Source organism: Trichechus manatus, unplaced genomic scaffold (assembly GCF_000243295.1).
Source record: "Trichechus manatus latirostris isolate Lorelei unplaced genomic scaffold, TriManLat1.0 scaffold00186, whole genome shotgun sequence".
Lineage (NCBI taxonomy): Eukaryota > Metazoa > Chordata > Mammalia > Sirenia > Trichechidae > Trichechus > Trichechus manatus.
In genome coordinates this window covers 3584635-3605674 of record NW_004444122.1, presented here as the reverse complement: position 1 = coordinate 3605674, position 21040 = coordinate 3584635, and the positions used below count along the sequence as shown (strand labels likewise).

The following is a 21040-nucleotide window of genomic DNA, read 5'->3' as shown; positions in this document are numbered from 1 at the left end:
GTCTACCTCAACTACTGAAGAACGTCTGCCTTGAGCATTGTGCTCTTTTGAGATCTATCTATATGGGATCCAAGTGACAACAGCAACTGGAAAGATTAGATAGAAAATTTAGGGAGCAGTGAGTGTACGTAAATGGGGAACAACTCAAAAAAGGGGGGTGAGAATGGATGTACAACTCGAAGAATGTAATCAACGTCACTGAACTGCACATGTCGAAATTGTTGAATTGGTGTATGTTCTGCTGTGTATATTCTCAACAACAGCAAAAATAAATTATTTAAAAAAAAAAAGAAGGAGTTACGGGTCACAGAGGTTCTGACCCCCTAAAATGAAGGAAGAAACAAAAATACGATGATTACAAGATGGGGAGAAAAAAAAAATTAACTCCAGAGATAAGGCCAAAGCTCAAAGCTATACATGGCCGATTTTTTTTAATATATTGTACAGTCAAAAGGTGAGAAGTGATGCCACAAATCCAGTAGCATTCTGAGAGCTTCATTATGTGGACACAGCTTTAAACATGAACACAGAATCCTTGTACAAGGTGCTCCTTTTAGGATCTAAGCAGAGGAAGCTGTTCTTCAGAATCAGGATATTGACAAAGCATCATCTGCCACCCTCAAACACTATTTCTGAGTATTCCTCAGAGCTGGTATTATTTGTAGCCTAGATGTCCTACACCAATTCAATAATTTTAGTATAGCCTTGTTTTAATACAGTGTTCAGAGGCTTCTACACTTTATTTAATAATAGCCTGAGGCATGACCAAAATTGTCAATTTCTTTTAACCTTACATTTGATGAAAGCAAGACCCAAGAACAAGTGCCGGGTGTGTTACTGCGCGTTAAGGCTCATGGCTTGCTCTGTGGCGTGGGTGTCCTCCGCCCGGGGTTTGGGCAGGTCCAAAATGGTGGATGAGTCCTTCCTGGGATTCCCAGTGACCAGCATCCAATGATTCTTTGGTTTTTCAACTCTGTGTGAATCCAGATGTGTGTGAGCAGCGACCTCAACTTCCTTTCCAAAATAGGTACTAGAGTGAGAAAGAACACTGGTTGGAAATTCAATACCAACACTCAGTGAGCAGACTGCTATATAAACTCCCTGAGACTCTACGAAATAGACATTTTGGCAGGTATGTTTCACCCTGGTTGGACAAGGATTAAGAGGGTAAGCCCAAAAAAACCCAAGTTGCTCTTGAGCTGATTCTTACTCATGGCGACCCTATGTGTGCCAGAGTAGAACTGTGCCCCATTGGGTTCTCAATGGCTGATTTTTTTGGAAGTAGATTGCCAGGGCTTTCTTCTGAGGTTCCTCTGGGTGGACTCGAACCTCCAACCTTTTGGTTAGCAGCTGAGCACATTGTACTACCCAGGGTAGTATCCTATTATAGCTAAAATTCTCCTGTGGGAGAAGGACTTGTAAATGGTGGGGGGGAGGGCTTTAATATGATTTTTCACACCATCCAAGTTCTATGTGGCAATATTTCACTAACAAAGGATTGTTCAATACCTTATAAAAAGGTGCCGATGGGCCACCAGTCCCCGATTCGTGTGGCAGTGATTGATGAGGATTTTTGCATTTGCCTTGACAGATAAAGAAAACGTGTTATTTGCATGCCGAATTAGGCTTCCTAAAAGCAAAACACTGGAGAAAACACTCTACAGTCTATTCATGTAAATTTAGTTTTTTAATAAAAAATGGGAATAACCTAGAAGCCAAACCATAATGGATTGATTATTGCAGACATCCATATTCAAAGTCAAATTGGAGAAGATGAAATATGGCCAGTGGTGATCGAAGTGAGAAAAAAAGTATATTCACAATGCCCCTATTTTGTAAAAAAAAAAAAAAAGAGTATATGCGTAGAAAAAGAAGGAAATGATAAGCAACAGTGATTATGCTCAGAAGGTGGAACTAACTACTGGCAACTTTCAGATTATTTATTATACTTTTCAGAGTTTTCACAAATGAACATATATTATGTTTACAAGCAGAAAAAAACAATAAATATTATTTCAAATTTCTGGCTCATGTAAGCTAAAAGAGGAAAACAGCCCAGGCCTCCAGCAGCTGGCCCGGCCCTCACAGCTGGGCATGGGCGTTCTCCCGTTAAACACAGTCAATTTCACAGAAGGTCAGCATCAGGCAAGTCCACTCTCTGACCGTGATGGGCCAAGACAAAAACAGACCACTCCGTGATCACGTGTGAACACAAACAAAACATGAACGTTCTCCAAGACACAAAATACCCCATATCGCGCACTCCTGGCTAATATGAATGACTGCTGCTTCTTTACAAACTACAGCCTTAGCCCCTCTAGTCTGCCTTCCTTCCAGGTAAGATTTACTGAGATACCTAATCATCGAATTAGGAGTCTCGGGGTGCACAAACAGCTAAACAATCAACTACTAGCCAAAAGATTGGCAGTTCGAATCCACCCAGAGGCGCCTCAGAAGACAGGCCTGGTGATCTGCTTCCGAAAGGCCACAGCCTTGAAAATCCTATGGAGCAGTTCTGCTCTGCACACATAGGGTTGCCGTTAGTCAGAATCGACTTGATGGCAACTGACAACAACAATCATGGAATTATCCCCCTGCTTCCTGAAAGCATCCAATCCCAAGCAAACCTCTATTTCCTAGAACCCTCCACAAAAGCACACAAGCAAAGCCAAATCCTGTAACTCCTTTCTAACACCCTCTTACTGAGAGGTGCCAAGGTTCCCCACGCTGTGCGTTCTTCCTCAGGGCAACAGTAATAACCCCAACTTGTTCAGTACGGGTGTGTCCTTGGCAGTCTCTGCGGGAGGAGATTGACTCGTACAAGTTTGCTCCAATAGTCTTTGTTGTTGTTGTTGCTGGGTACCATGGAGTCAATTCCAACTCATAGAGACCCTACATGACAGAGTAAAACTGCCCCCATAGGGCTTCCTAAGCTGTAATCTTTACAGGAGCAGATCGCCAGGTCTTTTCTCTAGTGGAGCCACTGGTGGGTTTGACCTGTCAGCCTTTTGGTTAGCAGCCAAGCACTTAACCACTGTGCCACCAAGCCTCCTTCTTAGGTTTCCCATTTTGCAGAGGTGTAACCATGTCAGAGTGAGGTTCAGAGACTGTTCCAGACCACAGGGTGAGTTAGCAATGCAGGAAAGGGCTCCTGGTACCTAGGCCACTGCTCCATCAATAATAACAATAATAAACCACAACAGTAATTAACACTTCTGAGTGCTTCCTGTAAGCCAAGCTCTTTTCTAATAAGCACTATAATTATGCTAACGATTTAATCCTCACGAAGCTTCATATTACCAGTTACCAGTTGCCATCAAGTCAACTTCCACTCATGGCAATCCCATAAGTTTCAGAGTACAACTGTGCTCCATATGGTTTTTAGTGGCTGATTTTTCTGAAGTAGATCTCCAGGCCTTTCTTCCAAGGTGCCTCTGGGTGGACTCGAATCTCCAACCTTTCGGTTAGCAGCCAAGCATGTTAACCATTTGTATTACCCAGGAATTTCAAAACCACATAAGGTAGGTAGTATTATTACCCCCGTTTTAAAGATAAGGAAACAGAGAACAGAGACACTGACGGTATAAGCCATGGAAATGAGAGGCAATTCCAAGAAGAATAAAGCTTGGCAAAGGCCAACTGAAGAGAAGAAAGTTGTGGAGTATTTTGTTATAGGCAAGGTACAGACTCCATGCTGTGAGAGAGAACCTCGTGCACCCGGGGTCCACCTGGCAGAGCTTGGAGGGAAGCATACCATGTCTGGCAGATTCAGAGGGGCCTGTATTTGGCGGCCACTTCCTGGAGAGTGGGCAGTGGCCGTGGACGGCCATCTCGGCAAACAAATTCTTTAGACTCTGCCCTGCTATAACTCCACGCTCTCCCAGTGACTTCTAAGGGCTCTTCATTCTTCATCTGCTGGATGGGTCATGAGCAAGCAGCAAAACCTCCAGACCCCGAAACAATGATGCCTGCTCTTAACTATCAGACTCTCCCTTCCCTTCAGGCTGTGCCTCAGGATCCAGTCTCATAAGGCCCAGGGTCCTGAGAAAATGACCAGAAATGAGGAGCAGAAAGGTGCTGCCCTGCAGGACCACTGCGTTCACCTGTGTGGCTGCCCTGCTGTCTCCTCTGCTGCCCTCAGGCTTCCCAGTCTCTTCAGAAACTAGTGGAGTCCCTGGTGATGCAAACAGTCAACACACTCGAGTGCTACCTCAACGGTTGGAGGTTCGAGTCTACCAAGAGGTGCCTTAGAAGAAAGGCCTGGTGACCTACTTCAGAAAAATCAGTTCCTGAAAACCCTATGGAGCACAGTTCTACTCTGACACACCTGGGACCGTCATGAGCCAGGATCAGCTCAACAGCAGCTGGTTTGGTTTTAGAAATTAGTCCTTAACAAAGAGCTGAAAGAAAATAGTGAGATAATGCTCACAATCTGTTATGGACTGAACTGTGTCCCCCAAACGTTGAATATTATATGTTGAAGTCCTAACCCCTATACCGTGGATGTGACCTTGTTTGGAACAAGGGTTTTTGAAGATTAATATAAGGTCATACTGGCATAGGGTGGATCCTAATCCCACCTGAGTAGTGGATTACAAAAGAGGACAGACACAGAGTCACAGGGGAAGACGCTATGTGAAGACTCATCTACAAGCCGAGGAACACCACGGATGGCCCAGGAGCCACCAGGAGCAAGGAGAGGGGCATGGAACAGTTTCTCTCTCAGAGCCCTCAGAAGGAATCAACACAGCCGATACCCTCATTTAGACTTCCAGCCTCCAGAACTGTGAGACAATAAATTTCTGTTCTTTAAAGCCACTCGCTCTGTAGTATTTTGTTACAGCAGCCTTAGGAAACCAAGACACCATCTAAGGTCAGTGGTTCTCAACCTGACAATTAAGTCAGGGGCAGGACCTGGGCTTCAGTATTTTTTAAAAACTCCTTAACCCGGTTGGCAGGGAGTTGACTCCTACTCATGGCAACCCCACATGTGTCAGAGTAGAACCATGTTCCATAGGGTTTCAATGGCCGATTTTTCAAAAGTAGATCGTCAGGCCTTTCTTCCAAGGCACCTCTGGGTAGACTCGAACCTCCAACCTTTTGGTTAGTAGCCAAGCACATTAACTGTTCCCTCCAAGAAGGGACTCCAAAATGCTCCCTAAAAAAAACAAAAGCCGGTTGCTGTCGAGTCGATTCCAACTCATAGTGGCCCTATAGGACAGAGTAGAATTGCCCCATACGGTTTCTAAGCAGTGCCCGGTAGATTCGAACTGCCAACCTTTAGGCTAGCAGCCATAGTTCTTAACCACTACGCAACCAGGGTTTCTAAGGTGATTATAATGTGCAACCAGAGCTGAGAAATACCAACGCAGGATTCTGCGACAGGGCAAAATGGTGCCTTCCAAACTTGTGTTATGAGAGAGAGAGAGAGAGAGACCATTTGCTTTGTAATACTGATAAGTCTCCTCTTTGTGGACAGGAATAAATTCCATCCAGTTGATAGCACTGGCTCCCATGCTTCCCTCTGCTGTGCTCACCGCGATGGGCAAGCCTTCATATTCCAGGCGCAGTTGGGGGTCAACATACGCAGCCTGCCAGCAGTTCAGGTAGGAGACTTCATCCGTCAGGTAAACTTCCTGGAGCCAAGACTTCTTGGATGATTTCAGTAGGGTCCGGTGGTCACTTGCTAAGTATAACTGAAAATGACAGCAAGCAGATGCACTAAGTTACAGTGATTTGAAAAACTATTTGAAAAGAAAAAAACAATCAACTGGCTGGATCATAAGTGTGTTCAAAAGCAGTTTTCAAAAACCCTGTTCTTTCTGTCTGCATGAGAATGCTCAGTTTCCTTCTATCTTAGAAATGTCATCTTGGAATGCTGAGACTGCCTCCTCCACCTTCACCTTAAACTCCCTGTCTGCCAGTTCTCTCCTTCCCTCAAATGCCAAATTCAATCTTCTTCCCTTTCCAGCCCTCCCCTCTGTTCTCCTCCTCCTCTTATTCAGGGCATAGAACCTAGATCAATATTTTATTTATTATAAAAAATGCTGCATAAAACTCAGTCCATGAAATGAAGTATCCCTAAAACCAAAATAATCCCAGGTGACAGTCATTTGCAGACCTCCAGGGCAGCCCAAGCCCCTCTGGAACTGACAGCCACACTTTGAGTGTGTGTCAGGTTTCTGGCTGCCTGTCACCTTGTCAAAAAGCACCCCAACCTGCTGAAAAGTCAGAAATGTCAGTTTCTTATTAGCTTTTTGCTGACTCATCTTCACTGTGGCCTTGGAGATAGTTTCCGCATATTTTGACAGGATTTCAGTCAGCACCTGTCATAGGGCAAGGCCGGGCTGTGGGGCACTATGGGGCAGGCAGAAATGAGTTACTATCCCCAAGAAGCTTTCCAGCCAGCAGGAGAGATGATCAAGTACAGTATGGAAAGGGAGACACCTGTAAGGTAAGGGCTGTCCAGCAGAATTGCAATGGGCAGTGAAGAGATGGCAACATGATGTTCTCCCCAGGCTCAGGAAAGGCCCTCAGGAGATGTGCCAAGGAGCCACAGGGGATGAGCATGTACAGGGAAGATAGGGACATGTTATGCGGCTGGTGGTGGTCGCCATGGAGTGGATTCTGACTCATGGCGACCCCATATGTACAGAGAACTGCTCCATAGGGTTTTCAAGGCTGTGACCTTTTGGAAACCGGTTGCCAGGCCTATCTGCTAAGGCCTTAAGTGCCAAAATAAAGAGCTGGGACTTAGTCCAGAGAGCAATGGGGAGCCACTGATGACTTTTCAATGGAAATGGGATATATAACCAGACCTGAGACTTAAAGGTCAACCTGGCAGGACCATCTGGTATGGTTTGAAGTCAGGGTAGACTAGAGGCGCCAAGCAAAGGGCCTGAACCAAGGTAGTGGCATGGGGAATGAAAAGACAGGCCCAAATGCACTGTGAAGGAGCAATGGGACTGGTAATTAATGATACAGGCAGGTAATAAGGTCATTAGGAGTGGGAATCAACCCGACGGCAGAGGGTTTTATCAGCAGGTGAGGCGGGGGCAGGTCCCAGATTACACTGTGGCTTTGGCATTGGGGGATGGGGAGAATGACCGTGCCATTTAGAGCAACAAGAAAACCAGGACTTAAAAATGGCAAAGAATAGCTGACGCAAACCACAAAACCTGTCTGCTGATATCAAATAAGAGTGACAATAAGGTCAGGAACAGACCTAGAAGGTCATTATCACCAGAATTTTTATGAACGCCCTGGAAGGGCTTACCAATCCAAAGACAAAAAAAAAAAAAAAAAAAAAACCCAAAATAATAGGTATGGGAGTTTGAGAAGAGAAAAAATGTCATCATGTGAAGATGAAATGACCGTCTACCTAAAAAACCCAAGAGAATCAACTGAAAGCTATTAAAATTAACAGGAGTAAGTGGTTTCATCAAAAGTGGATATAAAAATCAATAGCTTTCTTATATATTTGTTATGACTAACAAAAGAACCTCACTACAACAGCATCCAAAATACAAGCAGTAATCTTAAAAAGACTGGCATCAAATCCAGTGAAGAACATAAAAAATTTTACTGGGAGATATAAAAGGATATTTGAATAAATGCAGAGACATCTCAAAAGAAGAAATACTGTAAAGCTACTAAGAATCTGAATCCACTTAATTTTACAATGCCAGTCAAAATTCCAAGACTTTTTTTCTTTTTTTTTTTTTTTGACAGGAGCAGAGGTATTTGGAAAAAAAAGATATTACATTTATCTGAAAGATTAAATTTCTAACATAATTTAGAGAGAGAAGACTAATGAGAAGGAACTAGGCCTATCAGCTGTCAAAATAAATGACAAAGCTATAATAACTAAGACACTATAGTCCTGGCATAAAAATAGATCACCCAAGTTCAAGGGATCAAAATAGGAAGTCCAGAAACAGCTTATAGTATATATAATAATTTGATACATGCTAAGAGAAGCATTGTGTGTCAGTGGAGAAAAGAATAATAGTTTTTAAAAATAGCACAGTTACAGCTGACTAGTCATTTGGGGGAAATTTAGATATTCACATCAAAGCCTTTATGAAAATAAATCCCACGTGGACTCAAGTTAAACAAAACCCAAACTGTAAACATCTAAAAGTTAATATAAGTTTTTCTTTTCATCGGATCTCTGGAGCCAACTTTGAAGCTTGAAAGCAATGGAAGGAATTACAAAGAAAAACATGGGTCCATTTTACTAAAAGATATAAAATATTAAAGCAACCTGATTTAAAAGTCAAGCAGCAAATGGGAGGAAATATTATCAACAAATAAGGCAAAATTTTATAATCTATGAAAGAGCAGACGTTTAGACCCAAATCAATAGAAAGGTACAGAATACCTGATCACAGGACAGAGAGGGAGAACGAAGAGAGAGAGAGAGAGAAAATGAAGGCAGGGAGAAGGGGAAAGGGATCCATTGCTGTTGAGTCAATTCCAACTCATGACCTTTTAGGACAGAGTAGAGCTGCCCCATAGGGTTTCCAAGAAGCTGCGGGTGGATTTGAACTGCTGACCTTTTGGTTAGCAGTCAGACGCTTAACTATTATGCTACCAGGGCTCCAGGGGAAAGGGAATAGACTAAAAATATAGGGAAAAAATTACAGCACTAAAAAATTTAGATATCTTCTTTTTTCTTTTCTTTTTTGCTTGCTTATCAAACTAGCGAAGATTTTTTACTATATTTATTACTATTAATAAATCCATTGATAAGCCTTCTTATTTACTGTTGTTGAGAGTACAAACTGGTACAACCCTTTACAAAAAGAACTTGTTATATGTATAAATGATTTTAAATGTGCTCATAGCCTTTGACTAAGAATTGTATATCAAAAAAATCTATCATATGTATAACCAAACACCTCATGGGAGGTTTAGGGACATAGTTTAGGAACATGGAACATCCCAGTTAATTGACCTAATAATGTGTTTAGTGTTTCTGTTCTACCTTCCAGCTTGTTGCGTAGTGCCTAGGATATTAAAAGCTTGCAAGCAGCCATCTAAGGCACAACAGTTGGTCTCTATTCACCTGGAGCAACAGAGGAAGAAGGACAGTCAGGAATAGAAGGAGGAAATGGATGTGTGGCTAACTGCCTCCATGAACAACTGCCTCCTTTACCATGAGGTCAGAAGAACTGGATGGTGCCTGGCTACCATTACTGAACATTTTGATCAAAGATTCTATAGAAGAATCCTGATCAAAAGGGGGAATCTCAAATTCACATGGACTCTAGACTTTCTGGAGCCATGGGGGCTGGATGAACCCTTGAAACTATTGCCCTGAGATAAATTGTAAACCTTAAACCAAAAATATGCCCTAAACTCTTCCTAAAACCAAACAGTTGTTGTTAGCTACCACTGAGTCAGTTCTGACTCCTATCAACCTGAACAAAACACTGTCCAGTCCTGTGCCATCCTCACAAATCTTTGCTATGTTTCAGCCCATTGTTGCGGCCATTGTGTCAGTCCAACTCATTGAGGGGCTTCCTCTTTCTCACTGACCCTCAACTTTACCAACCATGATGTCCTTCTCCAGGGACTGGTCCCTCCTAATAATATGTCCAAAGAAACTAAGAAGAAGTCTCACCATTCTTGCTCGTAAGGAGCATTCTGGCTGTACTTCCTCCAAGACAGATGTATTCATTCTTCTGGAAGTCCATGGTATATTCAATATTCAATATTCTTGAATATACACCATAATTCAAAGGCATCAATTCTTCTTCAGTCTTCTTTTATTCATTATCCAGCTTTCACACGCATATGAGGTGATTGAAAATACCATGGCTTAGGACAGGCACACCTGAGTGACATCCTTAGTGACACCTTTGCTTTTTAACACTTGAAAGAGGTCTTTTGCAGCAGATTTGCCCAAAGCAATGTGTCATTTGATTTCTTGACTGCTGTTTCCATGGGCATTGATTGTGTATCCAAGTAAAATAAAATCCTTGACAACTTCAATATTTTCTCCATTTAACTGAACAGTTTAACCAACTAGTAGTTCAGCTTAACTAGTAAAGGATGTCCACCTTGAGCACTATACTCTTTTAAGATCTATCTATATGGGATCAAATTGACAAAAGCAACCCGAAAGATTAGATTGGAAACTTAGGGGGCAATGAGTTTATGTTAACAGGGGAGGAATAACTTGGAAAAGCAGGCTAAGAATGTTTGCACAACTCGAAGAATGTAATCAATGTCATTGAATTTTACATGTAGAAATTGTTGAATTGGTGTATGTTTTGCTGTGCATATTCTCAACAACAAAAAATAAAATAAATTATAAAAAAGAATCTATCCTAAAGACGTAATCCCTAATCTGTGGTAGAGTGAGGGAAGCTTTAAGCACTTAAACACAGACATGCACTGGAGTTTTATATATAATAGATAAACACTGGACCAAACCCAACTACTAAACAAGAGAATAAAGGCTAGATAAATTATGATACATTCATACAATTATATACTATGCAGTCATTACATGTTATCACAACGAGCTTTCAGAAATGTGTATGTTAAAAAGAAAAAGTAGCAATCTATTTCTATATTTTTCATGGTCACATACAAGTTTTTAAAAGTTTGCGATTTATATATTTAAAAAGTTAGAAGAGAAAAAAAGTAACAGCTCAAAGTAGTATATTCATCATGTTCATATCTAAGTTTAAAAAGGGAATACATTGAAAAACAAAAAGAAAATGGACCAAAATGTCAGTAGTGCTAATCTCTGGATAAGACAATGGGTGATTCACTCCCTTCTTTCCACAATTTGGTATTTCCTCTAATTTCTACAATTAAAATCAGGCTTCAGTTTACCGTCAATGGTGTGCTACAGTTTAATTGGCAACACTGCTTTTTCTTAGTGGTACAAAAAATAATGCTACATCGTGTAATGATGGAATCTTCAACTTGCAATGAAAAACGTTGCATAGCACCAGCTCTGTCACTTACTAGCTGTGTGACTTAGGGCAAATCACTGAACCTCTCTGTGCCTTAGTTTCCCCATCAGTAAAACAGGAGTAAAATAGTCCCTTCCCCATTGACTTGTTCGGGGAATTAATGAGTTAACTAACTAATCAGTTAATGAGTTAGGCAAAGCATTTAGAACACTGCTTGGCAGGTAGTAAGGTAGGTATAATAATCCCCATGTTATAGGTGTGAAACAGACTCAAAAAGGTTAAGTAATTTATCCAAAGCCCCATCCCACAGGTAGTATGCATCCCAGCTAAAATTCAAACCCAAATTTATCTATTCTATTACACCTCCTAACCTTCAAGGAAGAGATAAAGTGCATAGACTTAAGTTCCCTGACTTAGCCATACTTAAGCATCTCATGTTGTCCTTCTCCCATATTCAACAGAAGTTTAAAAAATAAAAAAAATCAGACCATATACCTTGCTGGCACTGGTAACATTCGACAACTGTTAGAAGATTCTTAATTAATTAATCCAATCATTTAATTTACAGGTGGAGGTAGGATAAATTTTTACTTTTTGCCACCTGCATTACAAAAAGGTTTCCCTCCCTCACTCTTTGACTTTTAAGCGTGCTGCAAAGTTAGAAGGAAAGAATTGGCCCAAAGCTGCCCGTGGAAAGGGCAGGCTGAAGCCATAATGAAGCCGGATGGAGCCATGTCTACAGAGTGCTCCATCCACTTCAGCTGGCCACCATGACCCCACATGAAAACAAAGCTGACTGGCCCAAAGTAGACATGCAAAGTCATGACTCACCATTTTGTCTTCAAATCCTCCTGTTATGCCAAGACAAAAGTCCTCCCCGTATCTAAGGACTTGACCGATGGCCTTTCTGTCTACACTGTCAGTGGAGAATAAATATACTATACTGTAAACTCGCTATTAGAATCATTCTACACCTCTACTTTTTGCATTTGCAATTTTGTTTATAATCAGTTTTATTGCTTATGTATATTCACATACCATAACGGAACTAATATCTAAATAAGAGGTTTTCTGTTTCGGCCTTAAAATCCACCAAGGATCCTATTCCCTACCCCCCACCCTAGCCAGAGCACAGAATATCCCCACTTTGTCAGCCTTTGGCCAGAGTGGACCGAGCACTACCCAACACACAAGGATTTCTGGTCAAGTGTACTTGACATTTTTAGAGAAAAACCAAAAGGAGCCCTGGTTGCACAATGCTTAAGCACTCAGCTGCTAACCAAAAGGTTGGTGGTTCAAATCCACCAGCTGCATCACAGAGGAAAGACCTGGAGACCTGCTCCCATAAAGATTACAGCCTAGAAAACCCTATGGGGCAGTTCTAGTCTGTCATATTCAGTCTCTGTGATTTGGAATCAACTCGATCGCATCCAACAACAGAGAAAACTAAAGGAATACATTTGTAGACACTTAATACAATCTTTTCTTCTGATTATCCAGAAAAAGAAGTTGTGATCATTTTTTGTTCTATCAAAAATTATCTGTATTCAAAAGAAATTTAAATTCAGAAGCTTCTTTAAGACTTAAAGGACTAGCTCTATAAACATTGCTGTTAGAAACTCATAAACTAGTTAACAAAGTGAAAGCGGTAGTTTCCGTTGCAGTTACGTATCGCTCTGTTCTCTAAGGGCTTAATTGCTCATTTTCAAAATCACCTCAAGTCTTTTTTTTTTTTTTTTTTTTTAATGGGCAGTTAACTTTAAAGGAGTAAATCCCTTGCATTAACATAGATATTTTTACGACCCTATAGGACAAAGTAGAGCTGCCCCATAGGGTTTCCCAGGAGTGGCTGGTGGATTTGAATTGCTGACCTTTTGGTTAGCAGCCAAGCTCTTAACCACTGCATCACCAGGGCTCCAAAAATAACGTAGCAACATTAAAAGCAGTGAAAGTACCCAAATGAGCTCAAAGAATCCTGAGATGTTATCAGGACAGCCCACATTACTTGCAGGCAGAATATGAATTTAATTCCCTGGATCCCATACCTATGAATTAAGCATTTTGAATTAAACACAAACTACCAATTATCATGAAGTCTAAGGAAAAGGGATTGTAAAGACCCCTTGATGATAATTCTCAAGTTAAGAAAACAAGAGGAGAATCCCAGAGAATGTTCATATAACCTTCAATCAGCCTAGCTCCAATGCCAGGGCATCCATAAGCTGCAAACAGAAACTTAGATTGATGATGAAAATTAGTTGAAAATTAAAGTGTCCAACCTGAGAATCATGAAAGTGTTTCTGCCAACCGGGTTCTTGGTTTGAGCTGCACTCAGGCCACAGGGCACCTCCAACTCATCACTCAGGTAAGCTTTAATTTCATCTGGAGTCATACACAGGCTCAGGTCCCCAGGCAGAAACACATCAGCATCTGTCTCGGGATGGTCAGGATTCACAAGCATCACTTTGTCACCATAGTGAATACATCCATCTTCAGACACGGAAAGCTGCATCTGCAATTTTAATAATTTTTTCAAACAAACCATGCAATTCCTCAATAGCCAGTGATGAGGCCTCTCCCAGGTGTATCTTTTCCTTGTCAGACTAGAATCCATTTCCATAAACGATTTACTTGGATTCCCTCAAATCCTTGTTTTCCCTTTTTAACTGCCTGCACCCACTTTGCCAAGGCAACCAGTAAATCAGTTGCTGTCAAGTCGATTCCAACTCATGGCGATCCCATGTGCATCAGAGTAGAACTGTGCTTCACAGGGTTTTCAATGGCTGATTTTTCAAGAGTAGATCACCAGGCCCTTCTTCCAAGGGGCCTCTAGGTGGACTCAAACCACCAACCTTTCACTTAGCAGCCAAGCATGTTAATCATTAGCATCACCAGGGACTCCTTGATAAGGCAAAGTAAGGCCCCCAATGATCTCTAATGAAGTCAAAGGAAGCTTTTGTATTTTTTCAACATTCATTGACTATTTTTGAGCACCAACTAAGTGGCATTTTACTTATTTACATATTAATTCATTTATTCTTTTGTTTAAAAATACAGATTAACATGATTAATAGCCAACTCCTCTTATGGTTCTAAAATCTTGAGGAATTTTAAATGTTGTGGCTTTCAGTTTTTTTTAAACTGTTATTTTCCAAATGATCACCCATTTACAGGATTTCTGCTTGCTTAACATATAGTCACTCTTAATTCGACAGAATTTTGAAACCAATGTTTGGATTTAAAATTACCTGTCTCAAAAGATTCCCTTTTAGTCTTCTGTTTCTCTGTATGAGAAGTTCCCCCTTGTCTCTCTTCTCTAAGAAGTCTTTCATGAGCTCCTGGTTGAAGAGAAAATGAATGAAATCCAGAGGGTCAATAATAGTCCTGAATAATACATATGATGGTTGCTAGGCTTTAGATCGGAAGCATCTCAAGTTCAAAAAGCTAAATTTGAGAACAGAAAAAGAAATGTGAGCATATGGGAATGGTTTTAAAAAAAAACGTATTATTTGAATATTTTTACTTCATTGTAGAATGCTTGGGGAAATGAGAAAGGCAAGGAAGGGAGAAAGAGAAAGAGAGAGAAAGAAGGAAGGAAAATCACCTGTAATCACTCCAGCCAGAGGCAATCATGAGGTAGATCTGAGAGCATCTGCCCCTACTGAGATCTCCCCTGGTTGTGTGATGATTGTCACTGAAAAGGCCACCCACTCAACCAGAAAGAAACACGGGTGTGGCTTGGTCCAGGGCCTTGTCAAGACAAGGCAGTGCATACAATGTCAGTAAAAGGGATGCTCAGGAGGGAGTTGCAGGAAGGGGGTGTTGTGCTTAGAGTCTTTTCAACGGACTGCAGTCTCTGAGACTATAAAACTTCAAGGAACAGGAAGAACTTAGTGGGGCTCTAGACTAAGGGGAGGTCCCTGGGTAGTGCAAATGGTTTACTCTTGACTGTTAAACTAAAGGGAACCCACTCAGCGGTACCTGGAAGAGAGGCCTTGCCATCTGCTTCCGTTAGGATTAAAAACCAAACCTGTTGCGGTGGATGCCAACTCACAGCAACCCTATAGGACACAGTAGAACTGCCCATAGGGTTTCCAAGGAGCGGTTGGTGGATTCCAACTACCGACCTTTTGATTAGCAGCCGAGCTCTTATCCACTGCTCCACCAGGGCTCCAATCCGTTAGGATTACAGCCAAGAAAATTCTATGGAGCAGCTCTACTCTGTAACACATGGGGTCGCCATGAGTCAAAATCGACCAGACGGGCAACTAACAACAGACTAAGGGGGAGGCATGAGCCTGGGAGTCAAAGTACAGAATTTGGGAGGCCAAGGAAACCAGCGGGACAGAGTGTTACGGCCCTCAGAGTAAAAGGGCCGGGAGAACTGGGTTTGCAGGACAGCGGGTGGGATTCCTTGGGAGTTCAGAGAGGGATGGGAATTTAGGGGTATTCCGTGTATTCCCGATGGGAGAGGGGACTTGGGGAGGCTCAAAGTAGGAAGCTGAACTCAAGGCAGGGTTTGGGAGTCCCTGAGCTCCCAGATACTGAGGGTCTGGGGGCACCCGCTGGAGTCGGCGGTCAGCGCCCGGCCACGGCCCTCTGTACCTCCTCCAGGTAGATGTCCTCGTTCCAGTTTCCTATCCGGACTCTTGGGCCGTACAAGTTCTGTGCCATAGTTCTTTGATCTCCGGTAAGCGGGCCTCCCCTTGATACGCTTTGCGTTAGCGTTCCCGTCGCCATGACGACCCGGCCCCGCGCGATTGGTCAAGGTGCGGAGCTGCTGGCCAATGAGCTACAGCACACGGAGTGTGCTTCCTTGAGAGAAAAACAAACTTTAAAATTTTTTTTTACTAGACTCTAAAGGAAAAATGTTATAAAAATATACACTACCTTTACTTATGAGGGCAGCTAAGCGGAGTTTTTAACTGGAAACACCGCTTGTGCTTGCAGCCTGATTTTATAATCAGCAGCAGCCGCCAAACCAATTGCCCTGAGTCCATTCCAACTCACGGCGACCGCGTGCGTGTCAGAGTACAAGTGGACTCCATAGGGTTTTCAAAGGCTGATTTCTCAGAAGCAGATGGTCAGCCTTTTTTCTAAGGCACCTCCGTATGGCCTGAAACCGCCAGCCTTTCAGTTGGCAGCCAAGAAATTTTGTCCTAATCCTAAAACAATACATGCTCAACGCAGAAATGTGGAAGCCAAGATAACATAGAAGGGGGAAATTACTCAAAATTTCCCATCCTCAAAATTTAGAAATATACCATTTTAGTGTTATTTCTGTTTAAACATTTCTGAGATAGTCCATTTTTTGTTTTTTAATATTTTATTGTGTTTTAGGTGAAAGTTTACACAGCAAATTAGGTTCCCACTTAACAATTTTTATACCAATTGTTCCGTGACATTGGTTATGGTTTTCACAATGTGTCAGCATTCTCTTTATTTCCATTCTGTTTGTTCTCTTTCCATTGATCTAGCTTCCCTGCCCCTCCTTGGCTTCTCTCATCTTTGCTTTTGGGTAAATGTTGACCATTTGGTCTCATATAGTTGATTGTTTCAGGGAGCACTTCATGAGTGATACTGTTTATTTTACAAGCCAGTCTATTATTTGTCTGAAAGGTGACTTCTGGGAGTGGCTTCAGTTCCAAGTTCAAAGGGTATTTTAGGGCAATAGTCTCAGGGGTTCCTCTAGTCTGTATCAGTCCAGTAAGTCTGGCCTTATTTAGAAATTTGAATTTTGTTCTACATTTTTCTCCCATTCTATCTGGGACATTCTGTTGTGTCCCTGGTCAGAATGGTCACTAGTGGTAGCCGGGCGCCATCTAGTTCTGATCTCAGATGAGAAGAGGCTGTGGTTTGTGTGGGCTGTTAGTCTTGTGGACTAGTTTCTTCTATGAGTCTTCGGTTTCCTTCATTCTCTTTTCCTCCAGACAGGTAAAGACCAATAGCTGTGTCTTAGATGGCCACTCACAAACTTTTAAGACCCCAGACACTACTCACCAAACTAGGAAGTAGAATATTATCTTTATGAACTATAATATGCCAATTACTGAGTTGTCCCATGAGACTATGATCCAAGCCTCTTAATCCAGTAAACAAATCCCACAAGGTATTTGGATATGTCTAGGAAATCTTCATAACTGTGCCTCCTATGTGCTTTATTATATGTATGATGACATATGCAGCACATTCAAACATGTATATACATATGCCTGCAGATAGATAGTCCATAATTTTATGAACTTTATGGCATTTCTCCTCCCTCCAACGCAAAGGACAAGCCTGTGATTTGTAAGAACTCTTGATAAAACTAGAATATGCCATAGCCAGCATATTTTCAAATAAAATATTATTGTATGGGTAGGAGGGATAAACAGTGGATTACCAGGGTCTTGGTGATGATTGAAATCATTCCATAATCCAGTTTTATCTAGGGTTTACTAAGGCAAGATAGAAACTGAAGACACTAGAAGCTTGCTTCCTTTCAGCAAACTCAGTCTAAAAGAGATGCTAATTCCTAAAAACCAATTACTTCGCAGAAGAAAGTAGCAAGTGCAGTTAAAGATGTGTTGACGATGGGGCATGGGAGTCTGAGGAATAGTTAATTTCTGCCTTGGGGGATTGTGGGAGTCAGAATCAGGACATGTTCCTGTAGGCAGCTTTGTAGCTGAACTTGGAAAGTCTGAGCTCGAAACTATGCCGGGGAGAGCCTGCAGGCTGCAGCATGAGCTAAAAATAGGAACATACCCACATATTTGGGGATCCCCTGGCTCTGTCAGTGCAACACCACATTTTAGGATACTTCAGAAGGACAAATGGTACAAAGAAGGTAGGTCATATATTTCACCACTAACTGCATTCTATAAATCGAGAAACTAAGACTCAAAGCAGCTAGCCGCTTGTCTAAGTTCAAACTGCTGAAAGTTGCACAAGTCAAAGCTTCTACTCAGATTTTCTGACCCCAAAGTCCACGTTTTTTTTTTTCCTTTAAGTGTTTCCATGTTCCCCTAGAAATCAGGAATAAAACAAGGCAACTTTGATCTCTATTATTGTTTAATAAGGTTCTGATGATTCAGACATTTGTAAGTCAAGAAAAAAAAGTGTCATGAATAAAAATTGGAAAAGGATGGAAACACTTTCTTAACAGCAAAAGATACCACTGCACTTTTAGGAAACCTAATCCAACCTTGAAAGTTTAAAAGAGGAATAAAAATTGCAAATATTATATTAAATAATATGAATAAAAATTGGGGAGGATGGAAAAGTTTTCTTAATAGCAGAAGATATATTAAATTCTTAAAAAAAAAAAATACAATCCCTAAAAATAAATAGAGACAATAAAATAACTTAGTTAAATGGTTAGATATGAGAAAAAAAATTTAATTATACCTATTTATACTGCGTGATGGTTAATGTTGGAGGCCTCGTGGCACCGTGGTTAAGAGTTTGGCTGTTAATCAAAAAGCCAGCAGTTCGAATCCACCGGCAACTCCTTGGAAACCCTATGGGGCAGTTCTACTCTGACCTGTAGGGTTGCTGTGAGTCGGAATCAACTCTACAGCAAAGGATTTGGGGGTTTTTTTGGTTTTATTTTTTGGTATTTATACTGTGTGATGGTTAATGTTAGGTGTCAACTTGGCTAGGCTCTGTTTCTCAGTGGTTTGGCAAACACTATGTAATCACCTTCCATTTTGTGATCTGATGTGAGCAGCCAATCAGTTGAAAGGGGAGTTTCCTTGGGGGTGTGGCCTGCCTCCAGTATATGAATGGATGTTCTGGCAAATCTCACTCTCTTTATTGACCCTGCACTCTTCTCATTGACTGACCTCTGGTTCTTGGGACATAACCCAGCAGAAGTCTCTGGCCTGCCACCTGACCTGCAGAGTTTGGGTTTGTCAGCCCCTACAACCATATGATCCAGCTGAGGTCACCTGACCCACACATTTGGGTCTCCAGCCTGCTGTCACCAGCCCCTACAATTGCATGAGCCATTTCCTCACAATTGTGTGAGCTATTTCCTTGAAGTAAATTTCTCTCTCTCTCTCTCTCTCTCTATATATATATATATATATATATGCACACACTTCATTGGTTTGCTCCTCTAAAGAACCCAGACTAAGACACACTGCTAATAATGAGTTAGAGAGTGGCAGATAGGCATTAAAGAAATAACAATAATGCACATCAAGTAGTTTAACCAAAGATGTAAATAGGTTTTCCATTGTGTCGGGTTTGTGGTGTGACTCCGGAGCTCAGCCAAACCAGCCACAACCTGGGGAAGGATGTCATTGTCCAGATCAAGTTCAGCATCATGATATCTCTCTATGACTACAGCCCAGAGATGTGGCAGAAGTACCTGAACTGCATCAATGAGCTGATGGACATCCTGTTTACAAGCCCCAACATCTTTGTTGGGGAGAACATCTGGAAGAGAGTGACAACCTGCACAATGTTGACCAGCCACTATAAGTCCATAGCAGTAGCCTAGCTCTGGTGGAACAAATGGATGAAGAATTTACCAACATAATGCAAAACATTGATTCTCACTTCCAAAAGTACGCAGAGCACCTGAAGGATAAGGCAAAGGTATATGCCATCACTGAGCACATGCTGCATTACCTGGAGGTGAAGGACACACAGAGGAGATCTGCCGCATCTGCTTGAGGCGCATCCTCCACGGCTGTTAGAAGGTTGATTACAAGGCTCATCAAGTAGCAGCTTAGCCCCCCCACACCCTACACCACCCAGGGCTCCTCAAAGTCTGAGCAAGACCAGGCAGAAAATGAAGGTAAAGACTCAGTTGTGCAAATGGAGAGAACGTGCAAGCACATCTATGCCAATGACCGCACAGACCATATCCACATGTGTGCCATCCTCTACCATATCTACCATCATGCTCTGCACTCCTGCTGGTACGAGGCCCATGACCTCATGCTCGTGAACCACCTTCAAGACAAGATCCAGCACACAAACCCACCAGTGCAGATCCTGTACAGTCACACCATGGTACAGCTGGGGATCTGTGCCTTCCACCAAGGCCTGACCAAGGACGCACACTATACTCCGCTGGACATCTACTCAAGTGGCCAGGCTGAGGAGCTTCTGAGCCAGGGGCTGCTGCTGCCCAGTCTTCAGGAGCACCACCAGGAGCAGGAGAAGGTGGAGCAGTGCTAGCAGGTACCCTTCCACCTGCACATCAGCCTGGAGCTACTGGAGTGTGTCTATCTGGTGTCTGCCATGTCGTTGGAGATTCCCTACATGGCTGCCCATGAGAGTGATGCCCGCCAATGCGTGATCAGCAAGCAGTTCCATCACTAGCTGCAGGTGGGCAACCAACAGCCCTTGCTGGCTCCCCCCTGAGTCAATGAGGAAACATGTAGTGGCCACCACCAAGTTCATGAAGATGGGTGACTGGAAGACCTGCCACAGTTTTTTCATCAACAAGAAGGTAAATGGCAAAGTGTGGGACCTTTTCCCTAAGGCTGACAAACTCTGCACCATGCTGGTTAGGACGATCCAGGGAGAGTCACTGTGGACCTACCTGTTCACCTACAGCAGAGTCTATGACTCCATCAGCATGGAGACGCTGGCTGACATGCTTGACCTGGACCTGCCCCCTATGCATTCCACTCCATCATCAGCAAGGTGATCATTCACGAGGAGCTGATGGTCTCCCTGGACCAGCAGACACAAACAGTGGTGACGCATTGCATGGAGCCCACTGTCTAGGAAAACCTGGCTCTGTAGCTGATTGAGAAGCTGGGCAGCTTGGTGGGGAATAATGAGTGGGTATTTGACCACAAGCCAGGTCAAAAAGATAGTTACTGCAGAAACGAGGGGTACGTGCACCATGGTGGCTACGGCCAGCAGCAGCCTCAGACGGGCTACTGATCTCTCCACTCTGTCCCCATGACTAAACCACTCAGCCTTTAGGTCCTAAGCCATACATACCCCAGTCATTAAAGGTCTATTCAGAGCTGTGAAAAAAAAAAAAACAACAACAAAAAGTTGTAAATAAAGAAAACTGCAGAGGTCTGAAGAAAAGATAAAGAGACACCTAAATAAAAAGTATTGGATGAATAGATTAAATCCATTTCTGCCTGTAC

The 21040-nt window shown here is 42.4% G+C and overlaps 1 protein-coding gene and 1 pseudogene across 1 annotated transcript; one reads left to right on the top strand and one right to left on the bottom strand.

Annotated features, from left to right (window-relative positions):
• Positions 1 to 834: 834 nt before the first annotated feature.
• Positions 835 to 15608, bottom strand: CFAP161 (cilia and flagella associated protein 161). Its single transcript, XM_004387513.1, has 7 exons — positions 15540 to 15608; positions 14183 to 14272; positions 13214 to 13446; positions 11766 to 11850; positions 5538 to 5696; positions 1510 to 1583; positions 835 to 1030 (listed from the first exon to the last, which is right to left on the bottom strand). The coding sequence occupies exons 1-7, from the start codon at positions 15606 to 15608 to the stop codon at positions 835 to 837; spliced, it is 906 nt and encodes a 301-aa protein (XP_004387570.1).
• A 64-nt stretch (positions 15609 to 15672) lies between these two features.
• Positions 15673 to 20825, top strand: LOC101347212 (eukaryotic translation initiation factor 3 subunit C pseudogene; annotated as a pseudogene).
• The last annotated feature ends 215 nt before the right edge of the window (positions 20826 to 21040 follow it).